Source organism: Apteryx rowi, unplaced genomic scaffold (assembly GCF_003343035.1).
Source record: "Apteryx rowi isolate R43461 unplaced genomic scaffold, aptRow1 scaffold_7, whole genome shotgun sequence".
Taxonomy (NCBI): domain Eukaryota; kingdom Metazoa; phylum Chordata; class Aves; order Apterygiformes; family Apterygidae; genus Apteryx; species Apteryx rowi.
The window spans coordinates 2,379,009-2,402,275 of NW_020450982.1; the positions used below are offsets into that span (position 1 = coordinate 2,379,009).

At 37.8% G+C, this 23,267-nt stretch overlaps 1 protein-coding gene across 1 annotated transcript in view; it reads left to right on the forward strand.

Annotated features, from left to right (window-relative positions):
• Positions 1-23,267, forward strand: part of AGBL4 (ATP/GTP binding protein like 4) — a 950,635-nt gene that overhangs the window by 223,580 nt on the left and 703,788 nt on the right. Inside the window, exon 4 of the mRNA XM_026086666.1 lies at positions 2,163-2,257. Coding sequence (XP_025942451.1) covers positions 2,163-2,257 — 95 coding nt within the window. The remainder of the gene's footprint in view (positions 1-2,162; positions 2,258-23,267) is intronic.

Here is a 23,267-nt window from a genome sequence, read left to right on the forward strand (position 1 = left end):
GTACTGCCAATCTTGTTGTATATCATGCTAGGAGAACTGCACGCATTGCTAACTGCTTACTCTGCGGTGAACATGAGTGGTTGAAATGTTATAATCTGTAGTGTTTTGTTAAATGAGCTGCATATTTTTGTTTTTATATACGTTGCTTACCCAGTTGTGTACGTTTGCCCAACTCATTATACAAAATAAGCTTGATTGGAATAAGAACATTCTCTACCAGCTGTCTGCTCTGAGTCAGTATGTAACAAAATTAGCAACTTTCTCTTTCCAACAGTGGCATGATTGCATCCAAAGTTTAAGGCAATTGGTTTGGAGATCTTGTTTGTTTCATTCACTCCATGCAAACATCAAGATTAACAAACCAATTTGTTGCAACTTAATTTGTTTTCACAAATATGAACAGAGTTAAGTAACAGAGAAAAACCCAGCATCCTAATACAGGAAAATGCTTCCATGTATAGGATGAAATGCATTCACTTATATATAGAACTAAATGTAATTATTCAACTTAGAGATGTACACTGTAAAAATAAGAAGATGAAAAATAACTAGAGACCTCCCAAGAGGGATATTGCATCAAATAAGCAACACCCTAAATACTTAAAATGACAAGTATAAGGTTTGGTAAATTGTGTGCCTTCATCGGGAGGTTATGAAAACAAGGTCATATCATGACCTTAGAAAAAACGCAGAACACTGCAATAGACAAAATATGTGGAAAACTCATGTACATAGATATGTAGTTTGCTCATTATCATTGGTATAAAATTGAATTAACAGCTTTAAAAAAGTGTTATTCTCAACTTGTTAGTTTTTTGAATCACTTCCAGTAAAAACCTACAGGCTATTCTTAGACGTTGTTTGACTAATATGCAGAGTTTGCATACGTAGCAGCTTGTGCTTCCATTTACAAAATCTTCAGCACTACCACTCCTCAAAAAAAMCTTTCTTAATTTTTCTTGATTACAGAGGTGCTTTACTGGGGCTATATGGTTCACCTTGATTCCTGTCTGCCCCACATATCAGTGCAAACGTGCCTGGCCATGTTGGCTATGTCCCTCTGCTGATTGCTTTTGCTTTAATGTTATAATTCATTGTTGTCAGAACAGACTGCCTGAAAGGTCCAGATTTGTTTTTGTGAAATTTTACATAYGAAAGCATAATTAATCTTACTGATTTAGTCAAAAATGTTTGATTTCAAACACTGGCCATTTAATACTCATACTTTTCATTAGCTATTATTTAGGAGTATAAGCATTAGAATGGTTTGTTCTAAAAATAAATGTGTCGTAGGGACAAACATTTTCAGCAGCACCTCTTCACTGATATCAGGGGAAAAGAAATTTAGAGAGAAAAATACAAATGGAATGTATTGGTATATCCTGGAACATCATATCAAAATTAATTTAGTATTCAGATTTCAATTTTTCTGTGTWCATTAATGTTGGGTATCAAAAGAATATCATGTATATTGGATTTAATATCTGAAAAGTAAATATAATGCATTAGATGAACTAGGTCTAACCTAGACTTTCTTAACAACAATAGAACAGGTTAATTTTGCATAAAATATGACTTAGAGMAGACAGAAGGTAAGGAAGAAGGTTTTGTCTTTGTGGTGTTTCTTGTTTTTGCTTTTCACCCCAGAAGGAATTTACTTTCAGAATCAGTCCATTACCAATCAGGATCTAGAATTTGTGCTGCYTTTGAACTGTTAAATATCAGCTGCAGCTTACCCAAAGTTACCGATGTATAACAGAATCAGAGTTAGACTCTTATTTTTCTTCCCTGTCATGTTCAAACAACTGATGGTTATGTGTAGTTCCTGCTGTATTAGTACAAATACACTGTACAGTTCTTGCAGAGGAAAATTCTCCCTTTAGCCAAGGGGACTGAAGAGAAATATTCCTTTCTTTGATGAAAGGAAATTGGAAGCCTYTATTCATTCCTACTCCTGCATGAGGCCTAAGCAGGTAGAAAGAAGTAACTAAAAAGCTCTAAAACGTGAAGCAGCCAGGTTTCCGCAAGGCCTGCTTTTCTGTCCGCCAGCTTTCCACCACCCTCTCTGACACTCAGTGCAACTGGAAGTGCTTTTCTGTTTTGAGATCTGAGTAGACTATTTCATAATTTATGCCTGAGCTCTTTTCTTTGCTGTTTTTCAGAGGGTGATTTTCAACGTTGTCAACTTCAGTAAAACAAAAAGTCTCTATCGAGATGGGATGGCTCCAATGGTGAAATCCACAAGCAGACCAAAATGGTAAGTTATCCTTGCAAAGACTTGCTTAAAAGGAGGAGAAAAGTGTGTTTTATCTGKTATTTTTTGTAGCCAAGACCTTGTAATTCAGGTGCTGCTTTTGGTAACAGTGGACTAATACTTTCATGCAAGAGTAGTGTGGTGAGAACAGGTTCTCCTTGGGACAGGAGGTGGACAAGATGAACTTTGGAGGTCCTTTCCAGCCTTACTTGTTGCACCGGCGTGTTGTAGTGCCTTGTTTCAAGTAGTGTGACCAAAGTGATGTCCATGTAGTAAGCTGAGCAGTCAGAGCGTGGGCCAAAGCACTGTTCAGTGACCTGCTTCCCTGTCTGAGCATTGTGCAGTCCCTGGCCCAGGTTTGCCCTATGTCAACTCACCGATGCCTGGGAATGATATGGGCGATAGACTGGGGCAGGACCTACTTCGAAAAGCCTATTTGAGTTTGGTCCCCCTGTTTTGGTGAGGTCAGAGTCTGGTGGTGAGAAAGTGAGCTGTGCCATGAGAGCTGACCTCGTGTGATGAACAGTCTCTGGTCTATTAGATCTACTAGTACAGATGGAGCCTGAGACACCAGGAGGCCAAATGACTTGGTTGTAGGCAGCACAATATATACAACACTCACATATGAAACACACATGAATGTCCATATAGATGGTACATTTCTCAAAGAAAAAGTAATGAAATGTCTACTGTGAATAATAATATGTAAATCTAATGAGTCCTAATGTATGCAAGAATCCCAAGAATTATATGATTTGTCTTTAGCCAGGAGATTTGTTTGAATACAGATCATGAGGTTAGGCCATAAGTGTACAGTAATGTATTCCTGTAAGCCTTTACAGCTACTAGTCTTTATTTGTTAATTAATTACACATTTGATCAATCTGCACATTATCTGAGCCTTACAAATTTATCATTCTTAAATACTTCAACTGTCACAAAATTTCCACCCACATAATGTTAAATTTTGGTGGTGATAAGATTATAATAGCTGTATTGCTTCCTCTTTATATGACCAACCAATATGGCTATTTGTTTTTTAAACTAGATGATAAGATGATATGGACAGAAGAGCTGTCTTAAAATCCAGTTAGTGGATGGAGTCAATCCCAGCTCAATAGGAGCATGTAATAACATTGAAAATTAATTAAAAAAATCCATTGTGTAGTGTTTTTGTAGCAAAAGTCAWGTTAATTGTGTTTACTGTTTAACTTCAGAAGAATCTTTTGGGGGCATTTCAGGGCCATGTTTCTTAGGCCTACTTTCATCATCTTTCAAATGCTTTTCTTTCTCTCACTGGGGTCTGGTACTTGCAGCTAAGTATATTGTGTGTTAAGTTTACCTATAAATCAGATATTGCTTTCATACAAATTTTATGCCTTACTTTGGTTTCAAATTAAAGTGTAAATCTTATAAACCAATGCTATTTTTGAAAACAGGTTTCTCTTCTCTGTCTCAGGAGATCTATTTATTTTTGTGTTTTATATTTTTAGGGGGTGTATTGTGCTCCCATGAAAGTGAGGAATGAATAGCACTGYCTGGAGTCAGGCACAGTGTAGGCAGCAGGTGCTGAGCAGCTTCCTCATGCAGAGCTACTACTATACTTTAACCCTGTTTGAGAAATCCTAGTTGTAATTTTTTTTCTTTAAACATATCATTATTCTATTAAGGATTTTTTTTTCCTAACAGTCTGTGTACGAAAACATCTTTGAATGAGATTGTACTTTGAGCATGCACATTAATTTATAGTCTTACTGGGGACTTCAGTGATACTGGGGTCTATTCAGTATAATCTTCTGCCTTAATAGGAGTAATATGTATGTTCCAAGTGGGAAAACACACTTTTTTTTTGGATATATGCTTTCTATTAGAGCAGTCTTCCTTTTGGATTATGCCTTTTGCGATTACCTCCATATCTGTTTCCATGGCATTCTAGTGAAACCTGTAAACAAAATTATTCTCTGTTTTTCTGTTTGCTAAAACAGGATTTACTGGTACTTGCAGTTGCTAATGCAGCATTCAGCTAGTTGTGGTCCTTGAATATGAACAGGTCACCATCCAATCATATGAATTTGATCCTGTTTGATGCTTTGTATAAATACCATTAGTCTAGTAAGCAATACTGAGTCACTCAATGCTGCAAAAGTGCTGAGGTTTACACAAGWGTACTCAAGATTCAGAATTGTGGATGGAACCTAACACTTGGAATTCTCCACCTTATATTTAAATCACCATAGCAGTTTAGCAGATATAATGTAATTAAATTGGAAAATGCTATATTAATTATAAAAAATTGAAGCAACACAAAAGCTTTTAAAATCAAGTTAAAAGAAGTAAGACTACCAGAAACCAAGCTCTGCAAATATTCTGTAAGAAGGCTTGGTCCTTCATCTCTGAAATGCTCTGTACCAAATATTTGAGGAACTCATTGTTATTGTGCCTGCCTGCAGGAGGCACGTGATCCATACTGAAATTCTCCCTACTTCCCCTGGCTACACTGATTAAAAGCAATGCTGTGTCACACACAATTATTCCACTCCCTTTTTTTTGTACAGACAGGTTTGAGTTTTAGGATAATAAAGTGTCTATTTTCCTTTTTGCATTTGAGAAATGTAGGTATATTACTTCTCTTAACAAAAGATGTTCAGGCCTGAGTTATGCCCTTCTGGTTTAAATGAGAAACTTCTCATTTCATCCAGGATAGAATTTGACCATATACATTGCAAAATCCTGCATATCAAAAGTAGATTGGCCTCCAGAGACTGTGAATTTTAACGTTTGTTTTGAATGCAGTTATGCGAACATGGCTTCAAGCTTTGCAACATTTTGTGAGTTTGATTCTTGACTCTGGAACAAATCATTGCCAAGTGCTCTTGAAGTACAGAGCGAGTCAAACACAGATCAACAYTTTTGACCTGTATACTCTTGCCCTGTGGGGTAAGATCTTTAAATGCAGTCAGCATCAAGGTTCAGTTCAGTGTTACTGATGTAAATGGAGTATATCACTGTCATCAGAGAGCTCTATGTGGACACAGATGTTCTGGTGTTGACATATTCTTCTCTTTTGAAGTAAGGCCAAACACTTCCAGTAATGAGCTACTTAAAAAGAGGAAGCAGTATGCTGAAGGATAAGGAAAAACAGATTTCATGGTAAAAAAAGATTATTTTTTAGGAAAAAGCAGAAAAATAAATTCTGATTAAAATGATATCTGTTTTTCCATACACAGTACAGAATTTACTGCATGTTGATATTTTTCATTCCCAGAGGGATAGAGCCAAAAAAAAAAAAAAACCCCAAATACCTAAGCAGGTTAAGTTCCAAGTCCCTCTTTCTGTTTTTCTGTGATTTTGGGGACGTGCTATGTTGATGATACATACTATGGGGTTGTGTCAGTTGCATCAGTCAAATCTCACTGCAATGAACTGCAGCTTATGTGTAGAAATACAGCATTGCCACATCATGTTACGTCAGTTGCATTTCATGGCAAATTGGACAAGATCAAACTCAAGATTTTATTTCAAGCCAGTCGAATGTGCTGCAACTGGTCATACAGCATTTTTGCTTAAAATCATCTGGTCATTCAGAAATATTTCACCAAGATTTTAGTGTATTAGTGTGTTTTCTTGATAATCACTACTACAAATATAAAAAAATTAATAGAACAGTGACCTCTTTTGGGTCTTTTTGCTTTGTTTTGTGGAGAGGAAAAGTTTGACGGAAGATGAATTTGATTAAGTTTTTGCTATGCTGGTACAGCTCTACTGTAGTCTTATTTTTTCTTTGCTGGTTTTGTTTGAGTGCAACCTAATTTTGTTGCAGTTTGTTAATCATGACTTCACACTAAAATCTCTGTCCTTGCAAGCTATTAGCAAAGTCTACCGTGTGGGCACAGCAGTGGAAGACCATTTRAGTGCATATACTGTACCATTATATTGATTCCACAAAGTTTTACAACTTTCTCAAAGTGAAATAGAAGAGTGACTTGTTCGAGAGGCAGCAGATTTTCCAAATGATGAAGTGAGCAAATATTCCCTTTGGGCAGAGAACAGCTATAACTCTTGATTATTCAGTGTGAGCATTGCCTCATTGGGGACATTAGTTTTTCAAATTGCGCTAATCTTTTAAAAGTAACAACTGGCCACTCATCACCTTAGGTATTTCAGCAAGATCATGTGCAAAACTCTAATTAGTATTTATAGAACAGCAACTCCTCCCAGTAGAATAGTAGCGGTAGCTGGCAAATATCTGGTTGACACCTGTTAAGTCTTCAGACATCCATTGTATTTTATTCTGCATTTCAAATGAGCAGAGAGCAGTAGGTGAAGTCCTYATAATTAAGGGATAAAGGATAATAAATAACGTGGTTCTTGAGTGGATGAACACAAGGTTAAAGGCTGTTTTCCACTTGTGATGCAGTATTTCAGGAAATGTTTATTTGTAAGTAATAATGCTAGGTAAAATATTATGAAGCCTTCAGTATACAAAGAGAAGATTTATGTCTAGATTTACATGTGTTTTGTTTATAATGTCAGATTTCAAACTGCTTCTTGGCAAAGCCTTCAATTTCTTTCCTGTCTTTTATTTCACTCAGCATTGATGGCTTTTAACTGGATAGCTGCCTTCCCAGACAAGCACTCCACTACCTCTGTTGCTATAACATCGCCTTTTAAATACTCACAACACATTGCTTCTGAAGTGTTTTTCTTTTCCAGTAAACCTGGGACTACAGAAAAACTTCTAGGTAATTAATTCAAAATTGACTCTATATGTATCTTTGTAAATATTGTCATGATGAGGAATTTTGGTAGACATCTAGAAAAGCAATGCAAGTTTTATGAACAATACTCCCATATGTTCCATTCATCAGAAGGACAAGACTGAGAAAATCTGAATTTTGAGTAGCTAAAACGTGTTGATTCTTGCCAAGTTTCTTTAACATTTGTGTCTACAATGCAGTGTTACAATCACTACCATGTCTRCCAGGCTGCTTTATACATTCAGAGACTTTCAGCAACATTTTTAGTATGTATTTATATATCTTTAGCCATAAGATAAGCTGTTTGTGAAATGAGCTGTCATTTGTGGTAAAACAGTTTGAGAATAAAGCACTGAATATATATATATATATATATAGTTTGCTAATCTGTAAGACTAGTAGTGCTTACTGTAAAATATATTGTGGGCTAGAGTTAGTGATAACATCACCTGAATATAGGTAAGATGAACAAGCTGTCACCATTACCTGATTCTTCCTTGGGCCCTTTGCCAGTTTTAYAATTTAATGTATGTTTGCTCCTGCTTTTCTGAGGGATCTGGTAATGACGCCTTTGGAGCTTCAGAAATATTTCTCCCAACGTGGGTGTTGGCTGATGCGGTCTCTGCTGGCTCCTCGGAGCTGCTCCCTCTGTTGTGCTAGTGCAACTCTTTGTAGGCTCACACTGGGACTGGGTCAGGAACTGACCCAGGTTAGAAGTAAACTTGCAAAGAAAAGARAGGATTTAGTTTTCATGTGGTTCATCACATAGATCTCAAACCAGCCATATAAGTGCAACTGAAGGAGCAGTGAGGGAGGTGGGAACAAGTGGCTGGTATAGGGATGAGGGAATGAGGGTAGCAGTCACTTTAAAAATGACTAGAGAAATTTGTGTGGAACCASAGTCTCCATTTCAATAACTTGTAGCAATTTATGTAGAGAAAATAGGGGAAAAAACATCACAGTATTGACCTTTTAGAATCCCACATTGGATGATGAGCAGGAGTTTTGTCTTGGTCTCACAATAGCTCTTTGAAACAAAACCAAGATTTTTTAGGTATTTTTGAAGTTGGTGTGTATATAAAATAATCATAACTGCAGTACMTCCCTGGGTAAATTAATGTTTATAGGAATCTTGTGAAATAACAAAACAAACAGGCCCAACCACTCCAATAACCCCATAAAAAACATACACTCCCTTCACTTCTCCCAATCCAGCAAAGGTGGTTGTTCCTGGGAATATAAAGAAGGTTACATGTCAATCTTATCAGTCCCAGCTTTCATGGGAATATATGAGAGGTTATATTCTGCTGACACAAGGTACAAAYTGAATCCCCAAACTATCATGCTTTTTGTGCAAATAAAATGGGAATGGTTTGTGATAGGAAAGAAGGTTAAATTTTATTGCCTGGATACTTCATTGGAAATTTAAGATTCATGGAATTATATTGAGGAAAATTAATAACAGGGAAATTAGATTAATATAAAAGAAGGCAAACGAATTGTAGTACTCAAAGAGAAAATGAGAGATATGTATTCTGAAACTCCAACTGACTACTAAGCTATCATCTAAAAACTCTAGCTATTTTATATGTATGTGTGTGTTTCCTCATTATTTATCTGAGTGATCTCCTATAAATCAATTTATTCAGATTACAGCAGAGTCCAAAGGCCCCAGTTAGGATCAAGACTCATTGTGCTTAGTGCCGTGGAAACATATAAACAGACAAAGCCCTCTTCCCAAGTTGTGAAAATTTTATGATTGATTTCAGTAAGAGCACAGTTAGGCCAATACTGAGCACTTCGGAAAATTCCATCCTTAAAGATTTATTCCAAGCAGTAACTGTTTAAAAAATGACATACTGCTTACATAAGAGTCTAAATATTTGATGGTTATAGTATTTACATCTAAAACACCAGAGGCTATGTGCTTTAATACCTCAATCTGTTTCCCATATATTCTGTCAACATGAGTTCCATGCATTGATTGAGAGCACTCTATGATCCCCAAGGTTGTATTCATGAAAGGTTACCCTTGGTACTACTTTATTCATGAAAGGTTTGAAGCACGTAGGAAACAAATTGGTCTATTCCTGCTCAGTGCATTTTTGTCATCTATAAATACATAATTACTGAGGTACTGATGAGAAATTCAAAATCTTAAAAAGGTGCAGTTACCTGACGAGCTCCCCTAATGTTACCCCAAATCACAYAGAAATTTGCCACAGGAGGTTTGGTGACAGTTTAAAACAGCTGAGTTGTAGGCTTTTCCCGCTAAAGTCAATGGTATTGAGTTTAATGTCTACAAAATATGGCCAGAGCTGTGCACTGCATCCCATCCTGAAACAGGTCGTTCTCTTTCCTCAGGTGATGGGCATTTGGTGGAACTGACTGCATGAAAAGCGTGCACAGAACTGGGTCCCTAACCTTGGCAGGTTTAAAAAAAATATAAAATCAAGGCTTCCCCCTCCCCCTCGAAATGAGTCTAAGTTAGACAAATAYGGGCAGCAGTGAACTCAAAGCAGAGTCAAACTACCAAGAGGACATTGCAGCTTTTCATTGCAATTTTGTACTTTGAACTAATGGAGCGAAGCAGAATGAAAATCACCTCAGTTAAGAATGGCATTTATCAGCCGTAAGTACTTAGTAGTAAGAGCCCTACACAGACAAAGCTGAGTGTCACCAAGAAATGTACTTGAAAATCAGACTGTTAACACAAGACTACACAAATAAGAGCCAAAAACTGTAATCAGAAAATGCAACATCTCTCTAGAATGTTTTAATGGTCTGAAGAGTGCTAGACAAGTTGAATTTAATGAAATACAATAACTTATGACATAATACAATTAAACATATATTGAGGCTGAACCAGGATACAGCATAATCAGGTTAAATTTTGTCTTTCCTTGACTTTTTAATCAATTAGCATTGCAAGTTTAAGGATCTTTAAACAGTATTATGTATTTTTTAAAATTCTATGTTGCTTACATGTGACAAAAGCATAGGATGCACAATATATAAGATACACAGTTTTAGGAAAAGTTAAGGTTGGAGTATCTAGCCTAACATTTTTAAGTATTTGTTTGAAACAGTAACACCAACTTTTTGGATTCATTTTCTGTGAAGAAACAATATCATTTGGTGCACAGGAAAAGTTAATAGGAACTATCCATTCTGAATTTTGATAAAGGCGAGATGGTTATCAGGTAGATTTATATTGCCATGGTAAAAGCCAAAACAATGAGTTTGACTTCTTTTTTAATATAACGTAAAATAAAAGATAAAAACATTTAGTAATAAAAACATTTTGCTGTACCATGGAAATTGAGAAATGTAGAAAAAAAAGCAGTAAATAAGTATGTTAGGTGATAATGCAAGAACAGAAGATTAAAGTAATTGGTGTGGTATCTTGAACTTTGTCYTGTGGGGTTTGGCAGTTGTGTATAAAACCAAAATATAAAAACCTAATTTTTATGCAGTGATTATTAGGGTTAATATATGAATTAACTTTTGTGTGATATCTTACTGGTTTGAGAGAATTAAAATTTAATGATAATAGTCTAGAGATAAGATATTTCTTGCATCTTTAGATGTTCAGGTGCAGTGGTTAAAGTTTGTTTTTTGAACTGCTTCAAGTAGAATTATTGAATTCTAGCTTGAAAATGAAACTTTGTCATTCTGTTTCACTACATTAAGAATCTCTGAGGTTGAAAACCTATCCAGAGTTCTTCTAGTGTGATTAAAGAGTATCCAATATTTTTTGGCAGCAAATACTAATTCCAATCTTTCTGTCTTGTACTGCTTAGGCAGTTGTACAAGGATAACTGGCTGTCAGATGCTTTGGCTAATGGAAAGGTGAGGCTCCAGGCTYTCAGTGGAAAGCTGGCTTCATTGCTGACAGTTCCCCACCTCTAGAAAATGAGTCATGCTGGGGAGAGGAACAGGTTATACCAGGCAAGGGAGCTGACTGGTGTTGATTCTTGGCTGGAATGCAGTCCTTTTGGAAACTGAACCATTAGTGTAAGTTTGAACAGAAAGCAGCCCCTCTTCATTAGGGCTCTCATACATTCAGGTTTCTCTGTGCATCTTCTGTTCCACTTAGAAGAACTGTTCATGGAATTTGGAGACTGTATTTATTTGTCCAGGATCTCAGGACATATGGCAGCCAGGCCGGACAGTCTATATGGTGCCTCTAGTCCCAGATCTGGGACTTACCCAGTGTACGTGGATTGGCTGCAGGTGAGCTGTACAGCTGAAGTGCACATGTGCATCYTCATGTTTTATTTGCTACAGACATGCAGACTGCTGAAATGCTAGCCTTGCTGCTTATATGCTGTGCAGGGCATGCACAGGTGGTTTTGTTTGGGAGCACCCATCTTCTAAGGATGACTGACTGTGGCCCTGGTGGCAAAGCTGATTCCCTACTTGTTCCCCTCTCTTGCACTGTTTCTCGATTATAGGAGCAAGTCTAGCCCATTAGCTTGACTGTGCACATTTGTTATAAAGCCCTCCCTTCTGCCAAGCTCAAATTAGTGCAGATTGTATTGAATTTGTACGTGAAAGTAGTTTAAGGCTTGCAAACCCCYGTCCCTTCCTCTCATGCCATGGTGCCAATCACTCACATTTCCAGATGCAGTGCAGTTCCCCAACACTGGACGGGGTTTGCAGAGTTTGCAGCACTGTGCAGCAGGCGGGAGCTGGGGTGCACAGCGTGTCCCACAGTGCACTGCATGCAGGCACATGTGTGCAATGACTCCCATCACCTCATGCAAAAGGGAGGCATCCTCCCATCACAGGGCCTGATATGGGAGAATAATTTCATATATATATATATATATATATATTTAAGTATTTCATAAGATGCTAAGTCATGTTGGCACATTTAATCTAGGAGATCTGTTTCTGCATAACTTTCACCTTCTGACGGACAGCGCAGAATGCATATGTGCGTTTCTGGCAAACTGCAAGTGTCAATCTCTATGCAAATCTTGGGTGCCTTCTTTGTATTTTTACTTCTGCTTGTGAACAACACTCGTGCGGTTGGTGATCCAACACTGCTAAGAAAAACAACATTCAAACCTAGTATTTTAATCAAATGGGAAAACTCTAAAACAAGAAGACTGTCCAATCAAGAAAACGGGCTTTCCTGGTAATTTAATAAGTAACAGATTACTTGGTCACCTGCTAAAGCTGGAAGCTGTGACTGCAGAGCCACTATAACCATCCCTTTTGGAAAGAACTGCTCTTGGAAGCAAACCAGTGTCATGCAAGTAGGAGAACAAGGATCCTGAGTTTCTCAAGAGGCTGTGAAGTGACACCAAAAGTGCCCACAAATCTTTCCAATAATAAAACAGGATCATGCACAAAGATGTTTGCATCTTTGACTGTCTTGCTGCACTGCAGAGGGGAGACATTTGCACAGGAAAGAAGTTTTGCACTGACTGTAAAGTACCCTGAGGGCATTCCCCCCCCCTTCCTTCCCCCCTCTGTAACAACTCATGAACTATTTATATGACAACATCTTTCAATAGTGAGGTATGCACAGCAGTTATTAAAAAACCAACAACTTAAAAAGCTATAAAACACGGATTTCGGCTAGAACGCTTCGCCTGAAACGACTCAYCACGTTTTTTTACAGCCCGAAGTGCAGGGAAAGCCTGGCTGGGGCCTCCCTCCCCTCCCGGCCCGCCGGGTGCCCGTGGCCGGCAGCGCCCCCGGCTGCCGGSGCCCGGGGAGGGCGGACACCTTCCCCGCGGGGCCGCCCGCTGCTGGTGCTCCGTATCTTTGCATTTCGGCACGTTACCTCCTGCTTTCCCCGGCCGGCCGCCTCGTGCGGCGGCTCCGCGACGCCTCCGCGCCCAGAGGGGAAAATGGCGGCGGCGGAGGAGGGGCCCGGGATTTGTAAGTGCGTCACCGCCCGCCGGGGCCTGCGCGCGCCCGCGGCCGTTTTCTTGGCGGCCGCTTGCCCGCAAGCTGCGGTTGGATCTTGTCAGGATCAACACAATAACGGGGCGGCGGTGTCCTAAAACACCACGATTCCTGGAAACAAAAATGCGCGTATCAGCAGCGCCAGAATCAGGTTTTGTTACTATTATCGTGTGTTTTTCCACCAACAAAATAGCTTAAATTTATTATGGAATTACACTTGCTAGCTGGACTTTCAGTTGAGTGATTTCAAACGGTGAAATTAGTAGTGTCCAAAGTTAAGTGGAAATTGCTATTGAGATTGAGGAAGAAAATAGTGTTTATATTAGGTTTTTATTGGAAGGCTTCACTGTTATTCAGCCTTTTTCAGGTGCTGTTGTAAAAATGACTGTACTCATTCTATGAAGATTTTTGCAAAATAGTTTGTTGGAGATGTATGATAGCTTTTAGCAAATTTATAGGAAAGGCCATTGCAGCTCGAAATAAAAAAGATTCAACTTGAAAGGATAGATTTGCAATAAAAAGAAATTGAGGAATATCCAAGTTAAAATAATTTACCACACATTTTAATATTTGAGAAAAACATTAGGAAAGGTTTTTTATCAATGTAGTTAAAAAGCACTGGTACCTCATGGCTTAGAGACCAGCAGTGATATAATTTAGCTTTGATAWGGAAAAGATTTTTTTTCCCCCCCTCCATCTGCTACTCTATTGGATAGTTTAATGCTCTTATGGTTGTCTTTTAAATGTCATTCAGTCAATGAAGCACAGACCATATGTATGTTCGTATGCAGTTCTTTTATTAATGCAGAAATATAATTCTGCGGGCTCTTAGGAGGGGCTGCCACTGTCCAAAGGGTGCTGGTGCGAGGGGTGGGCGCAGGGCCAATCCTTCCCCAAAATGTTGGCTCGTTTGGGCTTTGCCAGCTGGAGGAGTGACTCCGCAAGGGAAGTGGGAGCGCACCTCAAGGTGCTCGCGCAAGGGCTTTACCGTAAGGATAAAAGCAAATTAAAAGCAAATCAACTTGAAGTGCGCAGGGAAGGAGATGTGTTCAGATTCGCTGGGTGTTAACCCCTGCGGGCAGAATCTGGTACTTGTTTTAAAAGGAGGAGTAGATCAGGGAAAATATTGCTTGTGTGCCTGGTRAAATGAAGTTCCCTTCGTTTAGGTGGGAGTCGCGGAAATGAACAGGCGGGTGATTCTTTAACGATAGAGGTTTTCATTAAAAAAAAAAAAAAAGTGTTGCAGTGCTACTTAAATGCCTTGCTCCTTAACTGTATGTGGTTATGCTAACCATTGTATTTACATTTGCAAAGTGGACAGGTTTGATACCAGTAAAATATGCAGACTTGGCCCAAATCATGTTGCCCTGAGAACAGTCACCAAATAAGCACCAGGAGGAAGGTTGTGTCTGTAACCTCCACTGTTGTGCCATCGCGGACTCAATGTCTTCTGCAGAACATAGAGACCAAGGAAGGTGCAAACCTGAGGCACCAGTTAAGCAGAAGAAAGCATGAGTAGCTTTTCTTTTTAAATTGGAGTATTTAGCAGATTGAACTATGCTTCCCTGCCACTGCTGCAATCAGCAAATGTGGGTCTGGAGGATATTTACATCAGTCTGAAAGACCGCTGAGCTGTTGATCTGCCAATAAAGAAGCCAGATCCAAAGGGCCGAGGGCACGTCAATATTCAAAAGGTGTCTTAGCGCAGCGTGTAGCAGTCAGGGTCATTGTACTTTTCTATTTCTGTGACTGGGGGATCTACCAAGAATTCGTTCAGAGTTATTCTACAGTATTAACGTACTAACATGCTTGAATTTGTTCCCTTTCGCCGCCTCTGTTCAATTTGAGGTGTCTGTACAACAGAAGTAGGAATCTGTGATCTGTGTAGCTGGTATTCTTTGACAGCCGTCTCCCAGTGCAGTGAAAATAAACCAAACATTCCGGATTTGTAATTTTTTTATACCCATCATGCGTATCTGTGTACAATGAAAGTATAGAACCCTGTAACTGAGATGAATCATAAATGTATGATGTGTATGTGTTTGCGTGTGGGGGATGCTTCAGTTTGTTTACTTTTCCTTTCATTTTGGCAAAGAATTCCAAGTTTACGCTAAGAGGCTGGGCTTCAAAAACATATCTGAACAGAAGAAGTAAAAGAGAGGATAAAAATGGAGAGAAAATAGTAGCCCAGAGYGAAATGTGTGACTAACTCTGTGTCTGAGGCCTCTTGATACTAAAATTACAGAAGGAAATAAATTACATGTTGACTGCATGTTTTTCTTCCACTCTTAGAGCAATAGAAACCAGGATGTCTTCTATATAAAGTAACAGTGAACTTAACTGTGACCAAACATGGGAAACTATTTTAGTTCTCAAAAGACTCCTATCTTGCTGCACAATAGAGCATAGCATTTATATTCACAGTACTGCCACTGTGTGGTTTCCCCAGAAATTCTGAGGGTAAGGAAAACCATTCTCTACCAAACCATCAAGACATTCAAAGCAGTTTGTGCATGGGTGAAGGAGAGATGGCAGTAAAAATAGCATGGTTGCATTTCAAAAGACTTACTCTTTTATTGTATTTTTGTTTTTTGTTGTGGTTTGGTTTGCTTGCAGGGGGAAGTCATGCTAGTAAAATTTCTGCCCTGGAAATATACATTGTCAACACAAACTAGCATTTCAATACCTTAATATTTACACTTCAAACTGAGATTTGTTTTTATGCTTCAAAAGTTGGTACACAATTTTACGTGCAAACTAAAGTTATTGGTGGAGTTTCTTTTTAATATTTTAGTTCTTTAAAAATACAGTGCAATGAGATAAAAAGATGTATCCACTGACAGAATCTTTTACTAACATAAAGAAGGCTGTTTATAGCTCTAATTTAACACATAATTAATAAAAGCAATTTCTCTTCAAGCCACTGAAAATGTGGATTAAGGCTTAGAAAACCTTCTGGTAAGTGAAGCTGAGATGCTTTATGGCAGATGCGCAAGTGGTGTGTATACTCACAGACAGCATTTACAAGTATCACTAATACCTTCTGCTTGACAGCATGAGCCACATGCATGAGAAGTTAATAATGCTCACTAATGCCTCAATAAAAGCTGTTTTTTGTTTTTAAGATTCACCTTTAATACTGATATTTTGAGTTCTACTTTAAAACTGCAGTTCTGGGCTCACTTTTTATGTTAGTATCCAAATGTTTTTTATTTTGTTTTTTTAAATCATTTTATAAATTTTAAAATGTGACAAAATCCAGTGACACTTAGTAACACAATACACTTGTGTGACTGAAGTCAAGCTTAAAAAGCTTTTTTTAAAAAGCTTAGTCAAGGTCATTAAAAATATGGTATCATTTTACTATATTATGAGTGGTAAATGAGACTCCAGCCTCAAGATGTGTTGAACAGCATTTCTGCAAGGCTGTCCGGGATATCTTCCAACTTGGTTTCAAACTTAATAGCTGGATTTTCAAAATGGTAGTCAGTCCATTAGTCATTTTTTGCAAAATATGAAACTGAAAAATGGTGAAACATATAGGCTTCTTCTACATTTTTGTGGCGGATTTAAATATGGATAGGTAGGTCAGAGCCAGAAAATCTAGATTCTAGTAAGGACTATTGTATCTTTGACATTGTTTGACTTCTGTTCTTCTCCTGTTTCATGCTGTATTTTCTTGAATGCAAGATATGAGTTTCAGAAAATGATGCTTTGAAAACAATTCTAGTATATTGCGGACATGAATTTTTAGCTGTATTCAGAAACTGAAGTCACATATTCTGTCACACAATAGTAATAAGCCAATTGTGATGTTTATAATTGCAAAGGAGGAAACTATTTTTTCAGTGAAGAAAATTTCTATAAGAAATGAAGGAAAAACTTTTACTGCTGCTTCAAATGGTGATACCACACCTGGATTGTGCAGCAGTGCTAAAGGGATACCTCTGAAAGTGCTCTCCAGGCAAACAGCTACTTGCAGCCTTGCATGTGTATACGGATGGAAACCATTGCCTTGGGAGAATAAAATGGAAGTCAATTGAGGCAGAATGGGAGTTTTAAAAAACAAGAACCCTGAGAGCTTTTAACAGTGGGGTATTTCTGTTTTGTTTTTTTTTGTGGAGCATGGAGTGTGAGAAGGCTGATTTTAGGAATTTGGCCATCTCAAGCAAGGCAGTTGTAAAAGTTTGTTGTCTTTGGCTCTGGGTGCCATCCTGATGGATGGTATAGAAATACAATGCTTAACCCATATATATGTATATATAACCCATGTATAGAAATGCAGTGCCTTCTGGTGTTTATTACTGCATTTTACAGGAGGAGGGATAAAGGCAAAGGATAATAGATTTCTTGAAGGTCATTGTAAGAATCAGCTTAGGAACAAACTCAAATTTTCGTCTGTTTGCTGCTCAGTTCACCGATCTGAAAGCAACAAAAATTTACTATGAAATTGACTACATTACTACATTATTACCTTAAAATTTCATTGAATACCTAGCCGAGCTGTAAGCAGGTCCAACTTGGTTTGGGGTATTTACTTATTTTGATTTTTTTTCAGAGATTTAATTTTTTTAACTGTTAGATGAAAATTTCCAGGGCTTCAGCATGCAGAAAAGTATTTGCTGTTTTTCAGAAGCATATTACTGCTCCTATTATGATTTAGCACATCTTTTCAGTTATAAATGGATATTTRTATTCTCTTAATTTGAGAGCTGGAATTTGCCTCCCATAGTATTTGCATAGACATTATCTACCACTAGATTACTGAAAAAAATCGCCCCTCTATCACCTCAAAATACTTGCATGACTTTTTTTTATTATTATTTTAAAGCTGTCTAAAAATATACCCAGACACTTCAAACAAAGCAAGAAAAAGGCCTCCCATAAGCTCCAGAACAGTTAAGCTCAGAACTTCCTTCTAAAAAATCCATGTGTTGGGTCAGTAGAGCTCACAAGGGACCAGCCTCTTTAGACCCTCTGTTTGCAAGGCTTTCTGCTGCAGATCTGTGCAGGTTTAGCAGCTTGTCTCTGCTATTACTGCCTAGAAAATCTGCAGATTGTGTTGGATTCAGCTTTCAGAAGTTTTCCAACTAAGTTTGAACCACTGAAATGAAGGTTTATAATAGAAAGGTTGTCATACCCTTCGTTGAAATGGTGCCACTATAATGTAGCATATTAAATATTTAACATAGTTTGCAGCAGATAAAAAGCAATTTTGTTTAATTTTTCCTAAATATTAATGCTATCATGCACCTTAATCCTTTCATTATAATAAAAATTTGTTCAAGCTCATTCTTATTAAACATTTTCTAATTTATAAGGATATGGATGTTATAAGGATATGGATGTTTTGCTTCTGATCCTAATAAGTAATAAGGCCAAAATGCCATTGTAAAGAGAAAGGGTGAGAGGTGGGAGGGAGTCTTCACTGGTATATAGGAAAGAATTACAGGCTAGAAAATACCTTTTTTTTTTCTTTTTTTTTTAAACCCAAGGACACCGAAGACAATACCTATATTCCAAGTAACCAAACTCACAAAGTTTTGGGTCAGTTGTCAAGGAATGAAATGAAATACCTGCAAAAAACTCAGTGAAATGACCTGGAAAATAATTTATAAAGAGGTTGCCACTCACTTMTGAGTGAGGAGCATTCTTCCATCTGTTTCTCTGAACTGCAGAAATTTTGAAAAAAAAAAAAATTCTTGTATTGAAATTAGCTTCAACTCAACTTTTCTGCAAGCCCTAGAACAAAAATGCGTGCAGCAGTTATTTATAATGCTAATTAAAGACCTGTTCCTCCAAACACTTGCAATTAATAGGGTTACTGAAGGCAGTGAGTGCTTGACACAATACTGAATGTTTCCCATAACCCATCCATCTACATACAAAGACAGTAGCAAGGTTTGTTGWACATATGAATATTAACAATGGAAAAGACTTTAAGGCATTATTGTTTAGAATTTGAGGTAATTTAGGTAATATTATACTCAGTCTGAGTATATCGATGTTGCTCCATTGACTGCTGTGAAAATACACTGAGCTGACAACAGGGGAGGGTCTGGTCCATTTGTTGTACTGAGTCTAATGTCTCAGGTTTGTTTTAAAAATCCTTTGTTTACTTTTTTCTTCTCTCATCCAATTCTAATTTAAACAAGAAAACTGATATGGAAATCCATATGCTTTTTTAAAAAACAGATTCTTCTTGGTATGTGGCTTTTCTTTYCTTATGGAATGACTGTTTTTAATTTCCAATATCCACAGCCCTTCAGTTGCACAGAAAAAATATTGCTAATTTGCTTGTATACAAAGAGCTTTATTGCACGTGGTAGATTCACTTTTTTAAACAAAATTGAGTTTCTCTTAAATATTAAGCTGATTAAAACAGTCTTTGCATAATTTTTAGGCCTGCTGAATCCCATGTTACTTGATTTTGTGAGCCAATATAAGTCATGCACAGAATAATTGTATAGATATTTCTGTTGAGAAAGCAAAGAATGAACTAGTAATACAAAGAACTGAGTATAGTAGCTGTGGGGATTGTGAATACAATAGGTCAGTGCTTGTTTTCATGTCAGTGTAAATCTGGAGAAACCTTTGGATTTAGCTGGAGTTATTTTAGATTTACATCACTGTAAGATAGGCTACTTACCTCTACTCTGTTATATTATAGGATATTGCGGTCTCAATTCAGTGAAGCACTTGCTTAATCTTGAAAATGTGAGCAGTTTACTGAAGTCAAAGTTAAGCACAAATTTAAGTGCCTTGCTGGATATAAGCTTCTCCTTTCAGATGCCAGCAATGCACAGATTGTAATCAGCTCTGTATCCTACTTGCTTCTAATCCAAATAACTCTGTTTACCAAATATCCCCTGCCTAGATGAGATTGGCACCCATGTGAAGAGCAGCCAGCTGAAGCCAAACTCAAGGGGGATAGAGATGGGATTGTAGGTAAAATCAAGCACTCCAAGAAAATGGCAAAGTAGTTTCGTTTTGGTGAGCATTTCTAGATGCTATTTTGCTTCTGGAAGTAATGATAGCACATAAAAAGCTTCAATTCACTTTCTTCCTTCACTGAACAGCTGTACTCTCTTCTCAGGTCTCATGCCCACTAAGAAGCACTGTTAATACACTTGCAGCAGTTTACCTCTTCAGCTGCACCAGCTACTGAAGGCTTGTTCCTTAGTGCTCCTTTCCTCGAGTCCACTCAGAAAATGCAAGGAAATTCTAGGCTTAATCTTACAGGCCAAATAAAAAATACYGATGTTAGTCTTAAAAGTTGCCCTGTGTCTTGGCCTAAGATACTGATCCCATCTTTTGCAATTGTCCGGGTAACAGTTCTCTTTTCAACTCCTGTCGCCATACATAGCAAAGCTTAAGCTCATGGGAGACACGGTTTCTCAGCAGGGTTTGTGGTTTCATTCTTTTCTACTGTAACAGATTAGAAGAGTGAGGAATCCCACTGTCCTCGTAATGATGTGGAGAACTTCTGCCAGCAACCGTGACCAAACCCAGCAAAAACAGAGTAGAAAGAGCAGGAAGAAAGGAGGAAGGGGTGGCTTGTAATAGTATGAGAAGTTTTAGGAGAAAGAAGAAAATATGCTAACAGAATTATCAGTTCTAACAGAAGCAAGATGCAAACCAGAGCTCCTGCCTTTATGAAACTGCCTATTTATTTTCTGGGATTCACATCAGACTGTTATGATGAGGGATAGCCAAATTCCCTCTCTCAGATCAAAAGAGAGATTGTCTTTTTCCTAGTTTCTGAGTAAAGGAAAGGATTTCCTTCATTTAAATGGGAAATGCAAAGAGCAACTTACAGTACCTATAGATTAGGTTTATGGAGGTAATTAACTAGTGTCAAAGATGTGAGGGCCTTCCTTAGGTATGCCTATGCCTTTGAAGTAATGTRTTAACAGACCTATTTTGTCTGAGACAACCCCAGAAATCCCATGCTGGATTTCTTGCTTATTTTAAGTACTCGAAGTAAAAAGTCTCAGCAGTAAGATATATTAACCTGAATAGTCTTGCAACGAAAGTGGTAGAAACCTCACCATGTAGATTATTTATAACAGGATTAAGTGAAACACTGCAGACTTCGAGGCACAGAGGAATCCTACAATAGCAATGAGATGGACTCCAGCATAGTCAAAATTTTACTCAGTGTATAATTAATTCCTAAAAGTCTATTTATTTCCCCAAGTAAGGGGGAAATGCTCCTAAATGTTTCTTTTTATGTACTCATGCCCTTCCTCCCAAACATCAAGTTCAAAGGAATTTTTCTTGAACCTGTAAAGATGTTTTGAGTTACAGAAAAAAGGTAGTTATGAGACCTACAGCTCTGTACATGAAAAATACTGAAGTTCTATTTTAAGTATTGCTTGGCATATCAGAAACTTTGCACTGGTAATTGCATTGTCAATCATGTAGTGTCCCATTGCTAAAGAAATACTAGGTTAAAATCTAGCTGTTCCTTTTTCTTCAATGGATACAAAATTGAGTTTTATAATACATGGAAAATAATACAAATGATTCAGTGCAAGCATTAAAGTGCATGTTGCACACCAAAATTACCATAAGCAACAATTAAAGCCTGAATACTGTGCTTGAAATCTGTCTTTTCCAGCTTTCTACAGTCTTTTCCTGACTCACTTTGGGGAGTTACACTATTTGATGCCTGCTGCATATACCTTGAAACCTGCAGAAGGATTATAGTTGATACAAGCTGATGTGCTGTTGATGATCTCAGTTTGCAAGCTGTTTAATGTTAAAAGTTCTACTGAAACTGTCAGTAGAAAGTCTATGAATAATTTCAAAGACCCTCCTAAGCTTATCTGTTCTCTCGCTTCCAGCACACTGCTTTTAGTAAAGAAGCTAGCAGCCTTGTAGTTGCTGCTTGGCTAGTGGAAAAGTGTGTTGGAAGCAGTTTCACCACAGCTGTGAAAGATTATGAGAAGATGCTTCTCTTTGTCGGCGCTGGAACAATTACCATTCATCCCTTGTAGCAGTAGTAGCGAGACTCGTATTTCAGCAGACAGTGCTGGAAAAAAGTTGTTCCGYGTGTATGGGTGAATGCAGCCAGGTCTCCAGATTTTGATCTAATTCAAGAAATCCACTTCTTGGAACCTAGCTGACTTGCATGGTTGCTACAGGCCAGATGTATGCAGGGTGTGTATGGCTGTGCTTACATGTATGTGCACAGACATGCTGTTTTAGAAATCTGCCAGTGCTTTGTGCAACAAATAAAAAGACTAGAAATAATTCTTAACTATCTGTGTGTATCACACTTTTATTGCTAAAAGTGTACATGAAATTGGACTTTTTGCTTTATGCAAAGYTCATTTGGTTGGATGGTTTATTTCCTATTTCAGATTTGCAGAGTATGTCTTTGCCAAGAGAGATTCTGTGAAGACAGTGGTCAAGCCCAACCTGGTTAATCTTGCATGATGAAAGTTTTGAAATACCAATTGACGTCCTGAGATATTTGCCAGTATCTTGTGAAAGCCTTTGGGCTTTTAACTTTCTGGTCTCATCTAAGCTCAGACTAGATAATAAGCTTGTTCTAGTCTTGATGTGAGTCTAGCAAGAAACAAGAACGGTGATCAGGATTCAGTATTCCTCATAACCACCGTTATTTATCTCAGCAAGTTCAAATCTATGTTTCTATTCTTTCTAGTCAAAGGAAAAATATCTAGGAAAGCATATCATTCTAAAGAGTTCTTTGCACGATTACTCTTGGTTTGGGAAATGTCTCATTTAATGGAAGGCTTCAAATAAGAAATTAGTGGGAAGCATATATGGGGGCAGATATTTTAACAGAACTGTTTTGGGTAATATTTTAGTAATGAGGATGTGAACGGAATAATCTGAGGTTCTTACTGTGCAAAATTCCTGTTGACTTAGAGGAGTTTGGTCTATAAGCATAAAAGAAACATTTTAAATAAGCTCAACAGGAACATACCCGTTACTGAGGTAGACTCTTTCCATTTTAGTAAAAGGGTGGTGCAGTAAAAGGTGCTCTGCTGTCGTAGAGTCATTACTTGTAGTACTTACTATGGTACCATGGCAACATCAGAATTAGACACAGAAAATGGAGCAAGCAGCCTAGTAGAACATAATAAAGAGTACACATACAGAGAGTTACAAGGATTTTGCAGAAGAAATTACTAACAAGCAAATATATTAGGGTGCTAGGGAGGAACTGGGGAAAATGTAGAGCCGTTAAGGAAATATCTTCAGTATGGGGTTTATCACCAGGAAATGCAGAAACAGTTGAAGAAAGAGTATTTTACCTTGGTGGTAAGAAAAGTGGGAACATGAAACTCTATGCTACT